Source organism: Odocoileus virginianus, chromosome 6, assembly GCF_023699985.2.
Source record: "Odocoileus virginianus isolate 20LAN1187 ecotype Illinois chromosome 6, Ovbor_1.2, whole genome shotgun sequence".
In the NCBI taxonomy this organism is placed as follows: domain Eukaryota; kingdom Metazoa; phylum Chordata; class Mammalia; order Artiodactyla; family Cervidae; genus Odocoileus; species Odocoileus virginianus.
In genome coordinates, this window is record NC_069679.1 from 71,676,571 (window position 1) to 71,697,611 (window position 21,041).

At 34.2% G+C, this 21,041-nt stretch overlaps 1 protein-coding gene across 2 annotated transcripts in view; it reads left to right on the plus strand.

The window, feature by feature from the left end:
* RBM25 (RNA binding motif protein 25) overlaps positions 1–21,041 on the plus strand; it is a 53,270-nt gene that overhangs the window by 9,104 nt on the left and 23,125 nt on the right. For both annotated transcript variants that reach the window (XM_020911186.2, XM_020911188.2), the window contains 7 exons: positions 1,028–1,077; positions 3,008–3,175; positions 7,846–7,903; positions 10,666–10,826; positions 16,491–16,676; positions 18,035–18,088; positions 18,315–18,398. In XM_020911186.2, the coding sequence (XP_020766845.1) occupies positions 1,028–1,077; positions 3,008–3,175; positions 7,846–7,903; positions 10,666–10,826; positions 16,491–16,676; positions 18,035–18,088; positions 18,315–18,398 (761 nt within the window). The remainder of the gene's footprint in view (positions 1–1,027; positions 1,078–3,007; positions 3,176–7,845; positions 7,904–10,665; positions 10,827–16,490; positions 16,677–18,034; positions 18,089–18,314; positions 18,399–21,041) is intronic.

Sequence of the window (21,041 nt, forward strand, 5' to 3'; positions counted from 1 at the left end):
CTACTTATGTGTATACATCGTGGAGTAGAATGCTGTACTTGTAAAAGTTTTTAAGACATTTTGCTTGTAACTGGCTGTTTTAAGCTGTTCTTTGAGATAATCATGGGTATGTATTTGTTATCCCCTTGCCGCCAGGGATGTAGTGGGAGAGCTTGACTACTATCAGTGTATTACTCCACGTAACAATTACTGAATTACAGTCAGTAACAACTTAACTGCTCTGTAATAAAGGAGTTTGTCCTGAAAAGAGGGAATAAGAAAATAATGTTAACAGAAATCTGAATAGTTATCAACCATCAAACATTAATTTCTTGAGAAGGATAGTGTCCTGAGCCACTTTCATTTGGGCATCAATTTTTGAGGGGTTCTTTATTTTTTTAGTCTCATAATATCTATTTTCTGATGGTCTTTCCTAGTAACATACTTAACAAAGTCCTTGTGTTACAGAGTTAATAGGGAAGACTATATTACTTCCAGTTTGTGAAGAAATTTTAAGGCTTTGAGAATAAAGCTTAATCACTTGTTCAGAATCAGGAAAGGTGATGATGAAAAACCGTTTGTTTCCTTACCAGTGTATTGGTTTTACAGAAGAAATTTTAAATTCCTTTTAATTTTTAAAAAACACATAATAAATGAATTGATAACTGTCCAGAATTTTGTACTCATTAAGGCAATAGCAGGTTGTGGTAGTCTTTTTGCTTTATGAGTGTTTTTGTTTTTAAGTTTATTTAGATAGACCAATCTGTAAACTATATTTGGTTTTGAAAAATGTCTCATTAATATCTCATTTTTCATTAGTCTTATATTTCCCCTTAAAAGCACTTTGAAGGTACTTATTTTTATGGCATGTACTTGATATAGAATATATTCTTGTATATATAATTATATTCTTTTTTTTTCCATTTATTTTTATTAGTTGGAGGCTAATTACTTGACATCATTGCAGTGGTTTTTGTCATACATTGAAATGAATTAGCCATGGATTTACATAATTATATTCTTAAGATGCATTTTGCTGCTTTTTTAGGGACCCCAATGATTCCTGTACCGATGAGCATTATGGCTCCTGCTCCAACTGTAAGTATAACTTTTAAGGAGGAATTACAAGTACTACTGCTTTTAATTGAATCTAAACAACTTGATAAACTCAGATAAATTATTTTAAATGTTTAAAAGAATAATAGGAAGAAAGAGCATTCATATATATCATACTAATTTAAATAATATTTTTCTCTCAAGTACAGTTGCTCCTAAAATAATGCTCCCTAAATAAATTATTTTGTTTTTGTGATTTTTCTCTTATTCTCTAGACTCCATATACTGTTACTTCAGATTTAGACATTGACTCTTCCACTACTCCCTCATGTCTTGGTTCTTGAAAGTAGGAGATGTGATCTGATATATATGATTTCTTAAAAGAAAAAAACATGCAGAAATGATCTAGTAGAAATTTAAAATTTGAAATGAAAGTTGAATATATTTTTACTCTTTGCTCTGACATACCTGATTTTTAGCTTCTTCAAAACTTATTTTTTTTCTCTGTCCTCTAGTATGATACCATCAAACTTTCTTAAGTTTTACTGAAACCTTTTCTCTGCTGAAGTTTTATTATTCAGTCTTAACGTCTTGAACTTTAATTCTCCACATTCATAAAAGCTTCTCTACACTCTAGGCATCTTAGTTAAGAATGCTAGTGTACTGTAACATGAGATTAAATGATAACCCTCTTAATGTTTATTTAACCAGAATTTTTCTTTGAGTTAATTAGTAGAATATAGGGTTTAAATTGTAATTCCTCTGTGAGGGAGATTAGGTCTCATTACTTTTAGCTATTTTTTTTTTTAACCTGTGGGTTTTGAAGAGGGAGGGAAGTGTTATTTGTATTAAAAGGGCAATGAAATAGGACCTTGCTGTGAGGCGGACCAAAGGGGCCGTCCAGCTTTTCTTGCATTGGACATTCCTTGGGAGGCATGCACTGGGAAACCCCCACATGACGAGTACCCTTGTCCTGCATCTCAGCCGGGGAAAAGGTAGCTCCCCCAATTCACCACTTCAGTGCCTACTGTATATGTTTTGCTAGATTCAATGCCAAATATAAAGACGAGTAAGACTATTCTCTCTGGGAAGTTGAACTTTATGAAAGGAAAAATAAGATAGGAACACAAGTAACTGAGAAAAGGTAAACCTAAAGTGTGGGGAGAGTGCTATGGGAATATTTGAAATTCTGCAGGAAAATTAACAGGGATATTTGAAGTTTCCTTTCATACTAGGACAGAGTATAGTAGGTAAAGAAATGTGTGGGTATATTTGAAAACTTTAAATGATTTTTGATGTCTTAAACATAAAATTTCTATCCAAGTTTTTTTTTTTTTTCTATCCAAGTTTTTTTGTTTGGTCTTTCAAGTTGTGTTTAAAAGAAAGGTAATCCAATTGTGGGTTTCCCTGGTGGCTTAGTGGTAAGGAATCCGCCTGCCAATGCAGGAGATGCGGGTTCGATCCCTGATCCAGGAATATCTCCTGGAGAAGGAAATGGTAACCCACTCCAGTATGGTTGCTGGGAAATCCCATGGACAGAGGAGCCTGGCGGGCTACAGTCCTTGGGGTTGCAAAAGAGTTGGATACAACTCAGTGACTAAACAACAACAGCAAAATCTAATAGTGACACTTTACTTGTCATAAATAAGTTGTATTAATGAAAAATGTGCTTTGAGAACTTTATATTAAACATATAGAACCTATAGTAATATTAAATATATAGAACCTGTCCTTTATGTTTGGTACTTTAAAATAGGTGTTTGGGGACTTCCCTGCTGGTCCAGTGGTTAAGGCTCTGAGCTTCCACTGCAGGGGGCACAGGTTCCATCCGGGTGTGGGAACTAAGTTCCTGCGTGGTGTTTGGTGTGGCCAAAAAAAAAAAACTAAAATTGATGTTTTACCCTAATGTTACATTAAGCGTGACAGCAAATTTAATTGCAAGTTCAAATTTTATTGTCTATCTTCACTTTAGGTCTTAGTACCCACCGTGTCCATGGTTGGAAAGCATTTGGGAGCAAGAAAGGATCATCCAGGCTTGAAGGCTAAAGAAAATGATGAAAACTGTGGTCCCACCACTACAGTTTTTGTTGGCAACATTTCTGAGAAAGCCTCAGACATGCTTATAAGACAGCTCCTTGCTGTAAGTTAAACTGTTTATTTTTCATTTTTAAATTTTTTTTGTTATTAATTTCAGACTTAAGAAAAATCAGAGGAGACTAAATTACTGTCTCTTATATTTTGAAAAGTTTCAATCCTGCAGAGAAGTTGAATAAATAGTGAACACCTTTGCAACACATTTTGCCACATTTGTTTTCTCTCTCTCTCTTTCTCTCTCCACACACACGCCACTTAGTTTTTTTCTTAATAGTTTGGGAGTAAGTTGTGGCATTACATTTCACCTCTGAATACTTCTTATATCTCCTATGACCAAGATACTCTCCTACATTTTTTACACTTAGGAAATTTAAGGTTGATTCAGTATTGTTAATTAAAATACATATAGCTCATATTTATTTTACCAGCAGTTTCTATAATAGGTGTTTTTTGTTTTTGGTCTATAATCCAGTCAGGGATGTATATACATTGCATTTAATTGTCATGGTTCTTTAGATGGCTTCTTTATTATAGAGCAGTTCCCTGCCTCTTTTTGTTTACTTGTTTTTGTCTTTTGTGATATTGATGTTTTGAAGTGTCTGGGTCTTTTGCAGGATGTCTCACCCAATTTGAATTGATTGTTTACCCATAGTTAGATTTAGAGTAAGCATTTTTTATAAGAATGGGCCATGTGTGATGACTGTTCTCAGGGGCAGCGTAGCAAGAAACACCATGTCTCTTGGTTCCATATTTGGTGGTATTAAGTTATTTGGTTAAGGTGGTCTGATCTCTCCATTTTAGGGTATCTTTTCTCTCTTTGTCATTAATGAGTAACTTCTGGGTTAATTTTTTGAGACTGTGTGAGTCCTTTTCTTTAGAAGCCTTTGAAACAGTGATTTTAACATCTAGTGGTGATTGATTGACTCCCTTTAAAGTTTTTATTCTGAGCATATATAGTCAGTTTTTTTGACCTGGTCACTGATTTTCTTTTTTGTCTTAGTCTTAAAAATTCATCCTGATGCTACATGCACATTTTAAGTGAAAGAATACTGACTTTTTAAATGAAAAATAACGGTATCAGTACTCACTCTTTCCATAGTCTCTACTGTGTCTTAGAGAGGTTATTTAAAAATAGAGAAGTTATTTAAAAATTTTTTCCTTCTTCATTTTATATGTACATTATTGCCATTTCTGTTTTATAAATCATGTTATCCTTGCATTAAAAAGTGTTCAGAAAAAAGGATTTAGAAAATAAATATAAAACCTAGCTTTGTCAGATCTTAGTATTTTGTGATACTAGCTTTAGATTTTCATCCCAAACAAACAAAACATGAAGGTCCTAATTCTCATTTCTGTCTTCCACGGAGGTAATAAGCAGAGGGAATCCATTATCCTAAACTGGGTGTTTATCATTCCTGACCATATTTTTTACTCTAATCACATATTTATATTCATAAAAGTTTATCATTTATAAGTTTAAAATCTGTATTCTTCCACAGTTTGCTTTTTTCACCCAGCATATATGTAGCTCTAGTTTGTTGACTTTTCACTGCTATATGCCATTGCATTATAGAGATATGCTGTAAATTGTCAAATATTTTACTGATGGTCATATGGATCATTTTCACTTTTTGATATCATGTTTTGCTATGTTATTACTGGTAATACGTCTTTCTAAATGAACATGGAAGTGCTCGCTTCGGCAGCACATATACTAAATGAACATGAAATAAATTCTGTCATGTATTCTCTTAGAAGTGGAATTTCTGTCATTGGGCATGCTTATCTTCACTTTTAAAGATAATGCCAATTTTCCCCCAAGGTAGAACATTGGAAGGACATTTTATTTATTTCTATTGCAGATGTATTTTTAATTTTATTATTACTTATTTATTTTTGGCTGCACTGAGTCTTGGTTGTTTTGCGTGGGCTTTCTCTAGTTGTGATGAGTAGGGAACTACTCTTTGCTGTGGTGTGTGGGCTCCTCACTGCAGTGGTTTCGCCTGCTGAGGAGCGCAGGCTCTCGGCACGTGGGATCAGTAGTTGTGACTTGCGGGCTCTAGTGCAGGCTCAGCAACCGTGGCGCATGAACTTAACTGCCCTATCGCATATGGAATCTTTTTCCCTTATTAGGGATTGAACCTGTGTCCACCTGCATTGGCAGGCAGATTCTTAACCACTGACCTACCAGGGAAGTCCTCGGAGGACATTTTAAAAAACATCTTTATTGAGATATAATCCACACACCATAAAATTCACCCTTTTATAATGCACAGTTCAGTGGCCTTTAGTATATTCAGAGAGTTTTGCAAATATCACCACTGTCTTAATTCCTGAACATTTTTCTCACCCCATATAGAAACACTGTACCCATTAACATTGCTTCCCATTTTCTCTTCCCCTCAGCGTCTGGCAACCACTATTAAACCTGTCTCTATGGATTTGCTTGTTCTGTGCATTTTATGTAAATAGAATTTTAGAATATGTGGCTTTTTTGTTTTGTCTTTGACTTAGCCAGATGTTTTTAAGATTCACCTGTGGTGTAGCTTATTAGTGAAACTTTGTTCCTTTTTTATGGCCAACTAATAATGGCAACCCACTCCAGTATTCTTGCCTGGAAAATCCCATGGACTGAGGATCCTGGTAGGCTACAGTCAATGGGGTCACAAAGAGTCAGACACAACTGAGCGGCTTCACTTCACTTCACTTCAATACTCCATTTAATCGCTATGCTGCATTTTGTTTATCTGTTTATCAATTGATGGACACTGGGTGGTTGTGAATAATGATGCTGTGAATATTCGTGTACAAGTTTTTGTGTGGATACATGTGTATGTTTTCAATTTGAAACATCCTTTTTTAAAACTGCTGTTGATGTACATGTGCAGCAGAGTCTTTTTTAAGATATCTTTGAATTCCTGAATTTATCTCTTCTGTTTCTTTTTTTACTTTTAAGACTTTACTTGGATGTCTGGGGAGCTTTGATTGTCCATATTTAAGAGTTAGGGATTAAAAGAGTTTTGTGTACATAAGCTGACTCTGTATAATGTTGGGCATCGCTGTAGGGTAATCTGACTGGCAGCCAGAGGTTTTAAATTCCGTGGAGTATTCTTTGAGGTGGATTGGTTTCTCTAGAAAACTTCGAGTTTTATGCCTAGTGAGTTTATGATTGACTGCCTATATGAGGTTGCAGGTACAGGATTGACTTGAAGCATTTCTTTTTTGAAGCATTTCTTATACCTTTACTTTCTTCCCTTCTTACTCTTGCAATCTCATTGGTATTTTCATATCTGGCGCTCCACATCCCAAGCTTGTTTTGTTCACTTTCTTCAGATTGTTGCTGTTCAGGCTCTCTTCTCTAGTGATGGAGAAAGGGTAGTTGCTTGAAGCCTCTGAGACTATTTCACATTTGTATTGTCAGGCAGTAACTTATTTTTATTCAGCTTTACACTTCAGCCCAATTCTCCATAGTATCTTTTGCCCCTGGTCTGGATCCCACTAGGTTTTGTATTGATAGAGTCAGTTAGCCTAATTTTTTCTTTCTTATCAGTATCTGCTTCTATACACACTTGGAGTCATAGCTTTCTTTGTTTTCCTGAATGAGCTATTATCCATCCATTTGCCTTTTGTCTTTGCAAAATCCTGTTAAATTCTGGTGTTACTCTCTCACACTATGTTTGACCTTATGGTATTTTGTCTTTTATATGTATTTTGGCTGCACCGCGAGGTGTATGGAATCTTACTTAGTTCCTTGACCAGGGATTGAACCCATACCCCCTATAGTGGAAACTTAAAGTCTTAACTTCTAGATTATACTACCAGGGAAGTCTCAATTCTTTGATTATCATTTTAGAAATAGTTTCTCTGAATGAAGATGTGAAAAATCCATGCATTTCTCAGCTTTGACAGTTAATCTTTAGTTATTACTTTCCACAAAACTTCTTCTAAATCTTCTAATTTTTCTTTAGTAATTAGAAATAAACTGTGAGTAAACAAAATGTAATAAATATCCCACCCTTCAGACAACCTGCCCCGTTAACATTTTAGAATATTTCTGATCATTTTATGGAAATTTTTTTCTTTACATAGTTAAAAATCTTACTATTGGGACTTCCAGTGGTTAAGACTGAATGGTCCAGTGGTTAAGACTCCATGTTTCCAATGCAGGGGGTGCAGGTTCGATCCTGGTCGAGGAACTGAAGAGCCCACGTGCCTTGGGTGTGGCCAGAAAGAAAAAGATTACTGTGTATCTGCAGTTTCATGTCTCATGATATATTTGCATCCCATATCAAGCATTTCCCTATGTCTTTAAAAATCCTTTATAATATATACATGTGTTTTAATTTTTTTTCTCATATAATATATACATGTGTTTTAAAACAGTCTTTATGGTCTTACAGTATTTACTTGAATTTATTTTGGTTCTAACTATTACAATATTTGGGCATTTTGGGTTTATTTACATGTATTTGTAAGATAAATAAAACTAAAATGTCTAATTTATTGAAAGATAGTTTTCTGGAAATAAGAGTCACAATTTATATTTTCCTTTAAAATGACTTGTGTATTTTATTCATATGATAAGCTTGTGGGAATTGCAAAATGTAGTTGCTGAGAATTTTTTGGCTTCTGTTTTTTCCTGAGCAGGCATATAATTACGTTCTTATTTGCATTATAACTTTAAGTGGTAAGGACCCTTTTTGTTTTCTTTTGAAGAAATGTGGCTTGGTTTTGAGCTGGAAGAGAGTCCAGGGTGCATCTGGAAAACTTCAAGGTAGGAAAACTTTTGCTTATTTATTGAGATCAGCTTAATCTGTGAGTGTAAGTTATGTCTGCATTTGCTCTCCTTAACCATGGGAGAGTTTTGTTAGCCCTCTGTCTTCACTCCTAGAGGAACAAGGACTAAAGGGAATTGGGAAGATGTTGGCTGAGAGGTGAGATTAGAAAGTGAAAAAGGCCAACAGGAAGTAGGAGAGGGGGAAAAATTAGGCTAACTGGTTTCTTATTACTTTAAAAAGTTCTTTTTGTTTCAGAGCAGGAGTGTATGATCAAGATGGGACAATTAAAAAAAGAATGAAACAGTTAGGACTTAGGAAGGAAGTGTAGAAGAGATGATGAGATGACCTGTTAGTCTTAAAAGCCAACTATTCTTTTCATACTAGTTGGCAGAAACACCTGTTTGATATACATTCTTTAAACTCTATTATTATGGAAAAATTCATACATATATAAAATTGGCAGAAGAGTGTGAACTCTTATGTACTTGTCTAGCGTTTTAACATTAATTAGGTCATGCCATTTGAGCTTAACCTGTACCCTGTCCATTTTCTTTTTATATTATTTTCGTACAGTCCTGAGCACCAGATGATTTTGTCTATAAATATTTTTATGTCTCCAAAAGTTAAGTTTTTAAAAAACTAGTTATTTTCATTAGAGGCTAATTACTTTACAATATTGTAGTGGTTTTTGCCATACATTGACATGAATCAGCCATGGGTGTATGTGTGTTCCCCATCCTAAATCCCCCTCCCACCTAAGATAAGTTCTTTTTAAAAAACATACCTAAAATGCAATTATAAGACCAAAGGAAAAAACGTTTCTTCTAATTATTCTCAGTATTTAGATATCCAACATTCAGTCAATATCCAGTCCATGATCAGATCAGTCCAGCTGACTCAAATGTCAGTTTCTTAGATAGTCCTTTTGACAGGATTCATGTAAAATCCCTGCTTTGCCATAGGTTGACATATTTTTGAGATTCTTAATATTTTTAGTTCTTCTTTCTCTTGAGATTTGTTGGAGAAACTGGATCTTTTGCCCAGCAGTGTTTTCTCAGTTTGGATTTGCTGATTGCAGCTCCAGTAGAATTACGTGCCTTGCATCTGTGTCCACTGCATTGTAATGTAAACTGTTTGGTAGTTGTAGCTTGAGACTTGATCAAATTTGAGTTTGTCTGTTATTTTTGTTGATGCTTTTTATATGTAAGAATTCTAATTAGGAGTTTCTTCCATTAGGAGTCATATTTGCTTATAATTTTTTTTAAATGGTAGCAGCTTTTGTCAGTGACTGGTTGATGCATTCACTGGGGATTTGCCAAATGTAACAGTCTGTTTGGAAGAATTCTGTTATTCCTTCATTGAAGAACAAATCATCATTTGTTAATACAATACATCCATAAGGATAAACTTCCTTTTCCATGTACTGTTTGGCTACTTAGAGATGTAATTTCTGTAAGAATAACGAGATAAATGCTTTGGTTCTTCGATTTTTCAAAAGAATGATCTTATGTTCTTAGCATCCTCTAGAAGTGACTTTTTTAAGACCTATTTTGAACTTCTAGATTGACGAGTATTCAATTTGTTGTTATTACATTTAATATAGATTAATTGTCATTATCCCTGTTGAAGCTTAAGTTGTCTCAGGTTGCCTCTGGAAATTGGATCTTCAGTGATTTTTGACCCAAACCTAAATGCCTTTGATAGCTTCCTTGTTATCCGGGAATAAGATATACAAAGTTCAGCTCGTAGTTTTTCTGCCCAAGATTTGGGATCAGCCATTTCTGAAGAGGCTCTGGTTCTTTTTAGTGGGAAATTGTTTTTAAAAAGACCATCTGGATATTGGCGCAGTCACTGTAACCATTGTTTGGTCTTTACTTTGCCAATGAACAGTAATTCAAATTCAAGCCTAAAAGATTTTTATCTTAATCTTTTTTGTCATATGTCTTATGTTTTTCTTCCACACTTAGAATCCTGAGCTTCAACACTGGGGTTGATAGACTATTAAATAATTATTATTTGTTATTGTTATCCTCTCATATTTCACATACAATAATTTCAGACCAATAGCACCAATACTGTCATCAATCATATGCTTGTTGACAGGTCTTTTTGTCTTTAGGATATATTCCACTTAAGTATATAGTCAAATTTTCTGTTTTAAGAATCACTCAACATGTAGTTGTATCACTCAGTGTAAACATATTTGGATTCATTTGTTTAATTTTATTCTCAATGTTCTTTTAAATTTAATTTTGTTTTAATATCTTTATTAAAAATCATGAAAATAGACTATTAAAATGAAGGAGAAAAATTAGACTAGTAAATAGAATAAAAGATCAGTACTTTTGTAGTTTAACATCTCTGAACTGAAAAGTGCTGTATTTAGGTTCAGGCAGCCTTCTTGCCTCACTAGCTGTGAGGAAATTGAGGATGGAATGAATCCATGAAAAAATTAAAAGAATGAATCATGAAATTTGCTATTTTGCTGAGTATTTTTTCAGCATTTCTAATAGTAGCATTTTGCTTGACGAGAATTTTTCTTCCTTTCCCATTTTTCTTTTCTCTTTTTTTCTTTTGGTTGTTTTGAGAGTGCTAAAAGAGATATCCATGTCAAAGTTAATTGAAGGAAAAGAAGGAGTGATGAAATAATCTTTGCATTATAATGCTTTGATCTCTAATGATTTCAGTTTTCCATAAATATTTTTCATCTTTCGTAATTGTTTTGATATCTTACTAAATTCTTTGTATCCTTTGCTAGCCTTTGGATTCTGTGAGTATAAGGAACCAGAATCTACGCTCCGTGCACTCAGGTTATTGCATGACCTGCAGATTGGAGAGAAGAAGCTACTTGTTAAAGTTGATGCAAAGACAAAGGCACAGCTAGATGAATGGAAAGCAAAGAAGAAAGCTTCTAATGGGGTATGTTTTCTATAGCATTGTCTTCTCTAGGCTAACTGTGCTTTTTCAGTGTAAATGCTTCTCACTGTGAATGAATCTAATACAGGGCTTCACAAGATCATCAAGTGTGTTTTATATATAGTTATTTTAAGTCTTTTATCTACCCATAATGGGTGGATGACTGTTGGTTTGCTTATTCCAGGTTGGGATGAAGGTAGTGAGGGAGGCTGGGCAAGGTTAACTTGCCAGAGACCCCACTGGTAGACTCTTCCAAACAGAGCTGGCTCATTAAGACAGCTTTGTAAGTACAGAATATCTTTCACCTACAAAACTTTTATTAGTTGCCCTCTCTTTTAGAAGTACACAGGTTCTAAAATGAATTAAAATAAATCTTACTACTTTTATCAGATGGTGGCTCTATTAAGTGAAGCTAATGTAAAGGAAATTTTTGTATTTTGTTTTGTAATGTATACATTACTACTCCCTCTCAACAAAGCAAAAAATAGCTAAAGCCTTAGTGTATATTTCCTTGTCTTCCCTTCCTAGTTTCTTTTGACATATCAAGCTGAATGAATCCAGAGTAGATTCATTATTACCTTTATATCTCTATAAAAACAAAACAGCCTTTTTGGTCTGTTGAGTCTTTTAACTGTTATTCAAAATAGAAGTAGCTCTCTTAGTTCCGTCACTCCCTCCTTTACAGAAACATTGTAAAAGTATTCATAAAAGCAGAACGACCTCTAAAGAAGACGTTAAATACAACCCATAATTCTATCATCATTAGTAACCACCGTAGACATTTTTGTTGCATATTTTTCCAGGCATTTTTCTCTAAGGTATAAGACATTAAGTGTAATTATGTCAGCCCCTTGCTCATACATCCTTAATGGTTTTGAATTTCTTAAAATATGAAGCCTATATTCTTAGCATGGCATCCTAACCTTGCTCCCATCTATCTTTCTGGCTTACTCCATCAATCCCCTTCTATGTGTCAGTCATATATTCCTACAAACTCCTTTGTGGTTTGATATCCTTGTTGCCCATACAAGCTCCCTGTTGAAATTCTGTCCACATTTAGTTAAATGTTGCTTGATTCATGTAACTATCATGAGTCCTACCCTTGATTCCTCTCAGGCAGAATTAAATCCTTTTTATATAAAGCAGGATTTTACTGTTCTGTCAATCTGCTTTGTAGTGTATTTTGTTTGTATCGCTCTCTCACACCTTCTTATCCCGTTTTCATTCTCATATCCTACATTCACTGATTATAAGGTAGGGCAATAAGTTCACAGACTATTTTTTCATCTTGTACCTCCACAGAACCTAGGTCAGAGTCTTGCCCGTGATGAGAATGGGGTGAACATTTATTGTAACAGTTGCATTTATGTTGCTCACCTGATAATCTTTACTGTCTTTACCTAGCTGTATAAGGAATTAATACAATTTACACTCCAGAGAAATTGTATTTTATTTTATATCAGCAGTATTGTCTGTCGTAGCCCTAAAACCTTAAAAAAGCCAACGGTCTTAGATTTTCCTTGCTGTGATAACCAAATTCATATTTAAAATAAAGCCTGGATACAATGTTTCCAAAGTGTTTTATGTAATTTCCCTGGACTCATTATTTTACTCTGCTTGGTCATTTGTGAGGTGGTTTAAATTGTGGCATTGCAAATGTTGTTCTTTGATTGTAAAGTAAATCACTTCATTGTGTGTTTATATAAATGAGGAAATGTATAATTGTGTGACTTCATTTTGTAATCCCTGCTAGCAAGAGGAATCACAATTGAAATCTGTTCATAGTTTTCCTCAAGAATGGAGTTGAAGCTACCTCTTAATAAAAACGGAGCAGTTATTTCAGATAAAATGAAATTTCAAAATTAACAGGCCTGACTTCTGGGTGCATTTGGCATGGTTTCCAGAGGTATTGAAGTCGTAAGACAAACATGGCATAGTTTTGCAGAGTTGTTGATTTTACTCAACAATACTAGTAAAATGAAGGCGAATAATTCTATCAGATAATTTTTTTCAAACAAGTAAATACATTGTCATGATTTTTCAGGGTAAATGTGAAAGTGTATTTGTTCTTTATCTTTTGTTGTTGTTGTTGTTGTTTATCTTTTATTGTTGATTTGTTGGAGAAATTTAGAAAATAGTGATTTGAAGTAGATGGATGATATGAGAATGAGACATTGAGAAATGTGTGTGGTACCTCATCCATTTTCCTGATTCCCAGGCAGAAGAAAGAACATGATTAGTTGTATAGTTCTCTGATTCAAAAAGAACCATGAATTTGTCTAGAAAGATGTTTTTCCTGATCCAGAATTTTAACAGGAATTATGTGCCTTGATTAGTAGTGCAATTAAAAGCTTTTATTTAGATTTTGCAGAAGCTGTGGAGAGAGCTTTTTTACTTGTAGTAAAAGTATTTCATTTGAGGTAGCAACACTGATCTTAGTCCCTGTCCTTTTGTTTTACCTCTTGTTCAGTAGTAGCGGTTTAGGACTAAGAGACATCTGCTTAATCATCAGAAATAGTGCTTGTTTACCACACATTCAAGGTTGACTTCCAAGTATTGAAAGTACAAATAACCTTTGGAAAGAGCTGCCTACTTTATGTTTTTTAATTGAGGACAGATCAGATACTGCAGGTAGGAACTCCTTCACATTTTTGTCTGGAAATTAGTGTGAGTGTGGTGGAATATACCTTTTTTCCAGAGAAAGAGCTCTACATTTGCTTAGTTGCCCAAGTTCTTGTTTTGGACTCTGTAGAGGTCAGTGCCAAAGAGTGAGCCAAGTGGAGTTTTTACCTCTCTCTCCAACTAGTAGCTTTACTATGAAAGCTCTGAAAAGAGCCAAATAGTTGGGACTTGTAAACATCTCAGATATTCAGTCTGTTTCTTTGATCTTTTTGTACTGTGCTGCACTGCTGAACCCTTCACTTTTTGCTGCTCAGTATGCTTTCTGTTTCTGAAGTGGAAGAAAAAATGAAGTCAGGAAGTTGTCTGTGGTTCAGGACCCAGAAGTAGAATTTAAGTTGAAACTAAAAATAACTTTTCCTCCCAAGACACATATTGTGATTTTTGTTTTTCTTACATTAACAATTGGTTAAGAGATGGGACTCATAAGCTTTCCTTCTAAAAAATGTCAATTTTCTCTATAGATCAAGGGGTAGTAGTCATTTATAATGTAGTGTGAACTAGTTCATTGCAAATGTTTTACTTCTGTTTAGCTATATTAATATTTAAGTCTTAGCTTAGGATGAGTGGTGGTAGGGAATTTAGGGGCTATGAGTATTTTTAGGTGAATAAGGCTTTGGATTTGTAACCCCACCTCTATCCTTACGTTTAAAAGAGCATGGAGATGTAGAGGGTTCATGGAAAGAAATTTAGAATGTAGGTAAAATGCTAAAGACAGCCTGGATTTTCTCTGATGAGGTTTATTTTCATAATAAAGAATTTAGATCTCAACAGCTGAGGGTTGATAAAAATAGCTGTATGTGTCTTCAGGACCTGAGGTTTCAGTGACAGGTTACTGGTGATTTAGTTCTTTTCATTTTAAAACTTTTGAGAAGCAGAGTATTGCTGAAGGGATTTCAATGAAAGCTGCATGAAGGCCTTATTGTTATATATCATTGATTTAGAATAAGAAAGGACTGCATCACCGAATTTTAGTTTACAGTTTTCTTTATTATGATAAATTGGTAAATAATATAAACAACTGAATTACTCACCTTGGTTAAAGCATTGTATCTTTATCCAAGATGCCAAGTAAATAGTTGGCTTTAAGAAAATTAGATGAAGGAGCAGGTTTGAGAAAGTAAGGAACTCAAGAGTGGTTAGTTACCACATTTAAGGACTTACATGAACTTTATCTGTGTCTCTTATCCTTCTTTCTTCTCTTATATTGTTAAATACTTAAGGGAAAGTTATTTCTTTAATTTTGAATTTTTAACCATCTAACATAGTGTCTTGCATATAGTAAACTCAAGAATTTGAGCAAATTAAGAAATAAATGTGTGCTGAAGAAGTATCCATTGGGGATAGCGTTCAGAATGCTGGTTATTATGAAATCATGGCTCAGTTACATGAAGGAGCCACAAGGCGTGACACTCACCTTGAAGAGAGTTTAGAGCATGGCGACCAAGAGTCAGCTTTTGTCCAGAAAAGCAGAATTCTTGTTTGTATCTGAAAATTTGCACAATATGTATTTACTAAGTATGTATGTAGTTTTAAGTTACAAAAGTTTTTGTATACATAAATCTTTATGTTTATCTTCTTTGTCATACTTTTTTGTTGCTTCTTTGTCATACTTTTCCTCCTTTCCAAGTTTTAAGAAGATGGTAATGAAATTGTCTGGAGCTTGAGGTCATTCTCTAAATTTTGTCATTTGAACTTGGATTAAAGCTCCTTAACTAGGAGCTTTAAAATAAAACAGAAATAAGAACAGTAGGATACTGGAAACCAGTAATTTTTTTCCCTCATGGACACAGGTAACAATTTAGACTTTGTTTAAAAAATAATCAGTCTTGGGAAAGAATTCGCTGGTGGTCCAGTGGTTAAAAGAGTGCTTTCACTGCTGAGGGGCCCGGGTTTAGTCTCTGGTTTAGGAAACTAAGATCCCACAAGCCTTGTGACCCGGCCTCTTCCCCCCAGCCCCATAGTCTGTTACTTATTTGTGAGAAGTAGTACAACATGAATTTGTTTTTGTTTTTGTTTTTAACATTTCATGAATTTGTTTTTATTTTTCATTATGTTACATTCACAAGTTGTGGGGAGAAAGATGCGCATATTTAGAGTTTATTCCTTTTTAGTTATATGAGTTTTTTAAATGGTATTCCCACATTGCAGAAAGCAAAGAGGGAAAAGAGAAGCCATCATTTCAGCTCCTGGTCTTCCTAATGTTTATATTTTGTTGTATATAGTTTTATTTGTTTAACCTATGTATGTTTTTGGTTATTATTTTATATACTTTTGTACTTTATTATGTTTTTATATATTTTATTTTATAAATATATTTTATATATTTTTATTGTATAATATAAATATATTATTATATTTACTTTTGTTTTGTTTTGGCTGTACCCCACAGCATATGGGTTCTTAGTTCCCTGACCAGGAATTGAACCCGCATCCCCTGCAATGGGAGCATTGAATCTTAGCCACAGGACTGCCAGGGAGGTCCCTGTTTTTGTTTATTTAAAACAGTGGCTATCATAGGTATATAAAATTGTATTTTGCTTTTTCAATGTAATTAAGTTTTCAACACTAGAATGAGTTACTCAGTAAATATCATTAGTTTGTGTAAGTACTGAGCAAGAGGATCTGTAAAATTTGGAAGCTTTTCAGATGTGTAGTATGCTAACCCTGTGATTCAATCTTCTGTTGCTAGTTAGGGGTCAGAATGTTAGATAGCAAGGGACCAAAGAAAAGAAAATGATAGAGTACAGTATATCTAAGGAAAAAAGCATAAAACAAATATAGTTTAGTTTTGTGAAGTTGGGAGTAAAGCTAAGTCTGCATTTAATAGGACTGCAGAGATGTTTTGGAGAAAACATGTTTGTTTGTTCTGTGTACTAACTTGTTTTGAATAATTTTGATTTTCTTGTTTGATTTTTTTTTTTTTTTTTTTTTTTACCCCCCCCGTCCCATCTCCTGAATCTGCCTTGTTTTTGTTTTTTTTTAAAGAATGCCAGGCCAGAAACTGTCACTAATGATGACGAAGAAGCCTTAGATGAAGAAACAAAGAGAAGAGATCAGATGATCAAAGGGGCCATTGAAGTTTTAATACGGGAATACTCCAGTGAGCTCAATGCCCCCTCACAAGAATCTGACTCTCACCCCAGGAAGAAGAAGAAGGAAAAGAAGGAGGACGTATGTGTTACTGATTTATGCCAGCAGAATCATTTCTAAAATTTATATTTTGTGCTGTCATTCTTGTGCTTTCATTACATTCCAACTTATGGGGAAAATAGAGTGACTGGCATTTATAACAATATACTGTTATGGCTAATTTGACCATGTTTTATCTTCCTTTTTTTTTTAAACCAAAACATTCCTGTATTTACATTTTTGAAATGCAGTGACATGGAAGCTTGTGTTTATTTGTGGATTCATTAAGTAAGGTGGGGGGAGGACAAACTTGAGTGGTGGATAGGAATTAATATTAAGGAGTAAAGCTTCTTTTCCCCCCCTTTTGCCACAGAAGAGCTGGCCTTGTTTTGCCTTACTCCCTAATTATTTTTCTCTGCTCCAGGTGGGATACCAGATCTTGTTCATTGAGGAGTCTGACCCATTTTCAAATTCTTAGCCACTTTTCCTTATAAACCATGTTTCATTTCACTCCGTCAGCAGTAATGCTGTTGGCCTTACAAATGGAGCACTATGAAAGAGCAATACAAGATGAAAACTCCTCTCCAGTATTTTATTATATCATCACCCACTTTTGTCAGTCTAAGCTAATTGAACAGTAGGGAGGGCAGGTTGAAAGAAAATGTTTGATTTTCTTAGTTACTTTCTTTTGGATATACTTTCAGAAATTATGGGGAGTGTTCTTTAAACATATTGGAGGGATATTCTATGAATGGGTTGTATATGCCCTGTAAAAATAGTACTGTGAACATTGTGAATTAATATCAAGGCATTTTCACAGTTCATACTGTTCTGGATTTCATTGCCTTATTAAGCCATCTTCAGGTTTCTTTCTGATACATCAGACATATTTTTATTATTTGGCTGCTTCTTGCTTATGTGGCCATAAAACGCTGTCTAGTGAAGTGCCAATTGTTGGAAATGGTAATTGGTAAGAGTCCATTAGGTATAGGGTAATAGAGACCTGTAGAGTTTGTTCTTCCTCTTTCCCTTTTAATGGCAAAAGAGAAAATACCTAGACACCTTCATTTGAAATGGTTTGAGCAGAGAGAGTCAAAAATTCTGCTCTATGACAAGAATTATTGGGTAAACTTTGTTGTCTTGATTGTTCCCTCTGTCTTGGAAAGGATGAATAAGGTCTCACATTGCTAGTGTGAGATCCTCCTTATTCCCCTGGTTGGGGGTGTTGGAAGGAGTGGAAGTGGTAGGTGATAGATTGAGTGAAATCTCTTTTGTTATCAAGTAATTTAAAATCAAGAAAATGTTACAAATCTGACATTGCTTACAGTATAAACATATAGAAAATTGTTTTTCAGAGTCATATGAACTGTTTGTTTTAATCTTTATGGATTTTTCCGCAGATCTTTCGTAGATTTCCCGTGGCCCCACTGATCCCTTATCCACTCATCACTAAGGTTCGTTTACATTAGGCTTTGACAGTAACTAAATGTTTACTGCTACTTGCCAGATGTGTGATTCTTGTCTTCTTTACTATTTAACTTAGATTTGTTACTATATAAGGTCTTTTTTATTTACTCCTCTGTTTTGTAAAGCCTGTACAGAATATCTAGCCTTTAATTTCTATTTGTATCAATATAGATTGATGTTTATGCATTCCTACCTGTCCCCCCTGTTTTTTAGGAGGATATAAATGCTATAGAAATGGAAGAAGACAAGAGAGACCTGATATCTCGAGAGATCAGCAAATTCAGAGACACACACAAGGTAGTATTCTTGTTTTTTCACTTGATACCAATCTAGACTTTTTACAGAATCCAAAGCAAACAGACAAAGAAAAAAAATCAACCTTACAGTAGAATATGATTTTAAATGCTTTTGTCTAGGTTTAATTTATACTTAGATAGAAACAAAGAAGCAGAAGACCAGTGCCATATTAGAGTAGTCCTTGGCATATTGTATGTAGATTTCTCAATTACCGACTACTCTGCAGTCATCTCACTTTAATATGAATAAAAGCGAGTTTTATTTTTAGATTTCAACATAAACATCAAGGTCAGATTTAAACAATTCAAGGGGGCAGCAGAATAACATACACTGTAGTGTATTTCTGGGGGCAGTTATTTAACTTAATCTTAGGAAAACCTTTTCTTTAGAGCTGAGATTAAAATTTAAGATTATATTTGTATAGATTTAAGTTGAGAGGGGGAGATTTTAAAAAGTAGGTCAGTGATTACCAGACTTACCAAATTTTAGATGCATGGAAGAACTGTAAATTCCCATAAAGCTAATCTATTCATTGACCCCCACCATTATGATAGAGATCATATGGTGACTAATGCAAGATGAAACTCTCAGCTTGGAAAGTAACAAGGAATAGGATGTAAGTATGAGCTTCTGTTTTTTATTATATTTATGGATGCCCCCTCAGAAAAATATGCAAAGGGGTAACTGGCTTGGAAATGGATATTTATGCACAGTAAATCCCACTCACGAGTTTTGCCTATTGAAAGCTTCTCTCAATGACAGTGCATCTGTGAATGTTCGCTGGTATTGAAGGTGATGCTTATGGACAGTGAAATGCAAACACTGCATGAAATGTATTTTGATGCTGGAGATAATAAGATGTTACTGGTTCTTACTCCTAAGATTGAGTGAGCTTTTACTCAGTGAGATGTTAAGTGTTCATTTTTTATTTTATTTAATCTTATATTTTCTTATAGCTTTCAAAATCCCTTATTAACAGTTAATGTCATAGAATCAATGCTGCTGAACACATTATCCTGACGGTGAGCCTTAACTCACATACACAGGACTTTTCAGGAATTAAGTATGTCTAAAAGCACAAATGTAGATTTCCCAACTTAGAGTTAAAAAGGTAGTCCATGGGAAGTCATTTTAGAGGTATATTAGGTTCAGTACTCAAATTCAGGGTCTGCGTAAGCTTGAAAGTGGTATACAGTGTGTGTGTGGTTTGCCCCCCTTTTGTTGTTATTTGTTAAATCCTGTCATGTCATTGGTTAAGTATGAAGAAATAATGTTTTTAAAAAATTGATTGCAAAGATATTTGCTTCAGAGTTTGAGAAGCTGTCAGGCGTTTGACTGCCTTACACATATTTCACTGTGGGGAGAGAATGTTTTGATTTTCCAAAATGTGCTTTAAAAATAAAATCAAAATGAAAAAAAAAAAGCCGTTCTTTTTATTGGGTGGTACGGTTAAAAGGGATATTTGAAACTCCAGTAGCAAAAATTGAGCTCAGTGAACCTTTGCATGTTTTGGTATGAGTTTATTAAATAACCACAGACTGTCAGGGTGTCAGCGTGGCAGGGGGCGTCCATTTACAGCACGGACGAGTCTGAAGAGAGAATAAGGTAAGATTTATGTTTTTTTTTTCTGTCCTTTCCTCTTCATTATTTCACTACTTTCTTAAATCTTTTTAGACTCACTTCATTTTTTCTTTCTCCAGTCTTTGTCTTAAAAATATATATGTGTGTGTGTGTGTATCTATTTACTGCATATATATTAAATAATCTTTTAGAATTGTGTTTAGTATGGACCAGATTCACTGACTTTTTCATTTACTTAGAAGAAAACTTTTGAAATGTGTTCTGAAACAAACTATTACTTAGTTAAATGGAACTATACTTTTAAGAAATAAGTGGTATAGTGATGAAGCAAAAGTAGAACAATTGAGGGAATCTACCAAAAAAATTATTAATGGAAGAGCTAAAATAATCTGTAAGTATTATCTCAGAAATAAACAAATTTCTTTTAAGTGTATGATACTGAGGTAAGTTTCATATAGTATAGCCTCATTTTATGATACATTTTTAAAATTTCATCAGATGACTGTTTCAGAAATTAGAATTTACCCATTTAAATAGTTTACAATTTCTGTCCTCTTTCTGCCATTTCTTCTCTGTTCTCTTTGTAATTTCAATGTATTCAGTATTGGCTTTGCCTCCATTCCATTTTGATATAGATTGGCACCACAGCTGAATATATTGATTTCTCATGCATTAGCTTTTCTTTCATAATCCTCTATCAGTTCTCTGATCCATGAGCGAGAGAAAAAGAGTATAACAGGTAAGATTGCTTTTTTAAAGTTGTTTTAAATGCTTTACATGACTGAGAAAAGAAAAAAATGCACATTTTATTGTTGTAATTTAAATTTCATTTCTATGACACTAAAACATGAAAACAGGAAAAATGTGTTTTGTTTTTGTTTTGTTTTCCCTGTTTGGGGTATTTTTTTTTTCCCTGAGTTTGTGTAGAAACTGTGTGGTACACTGGTAATCTTGTCAGGGTACAAACTTGGTCTGACTTTGTTATTTGGTTTATTTGTGAACCATGTACTTGCTCTTCCTCCCAGAAGCATAGCTTATAGGCAAGGTTAATCCAGTGTTGGC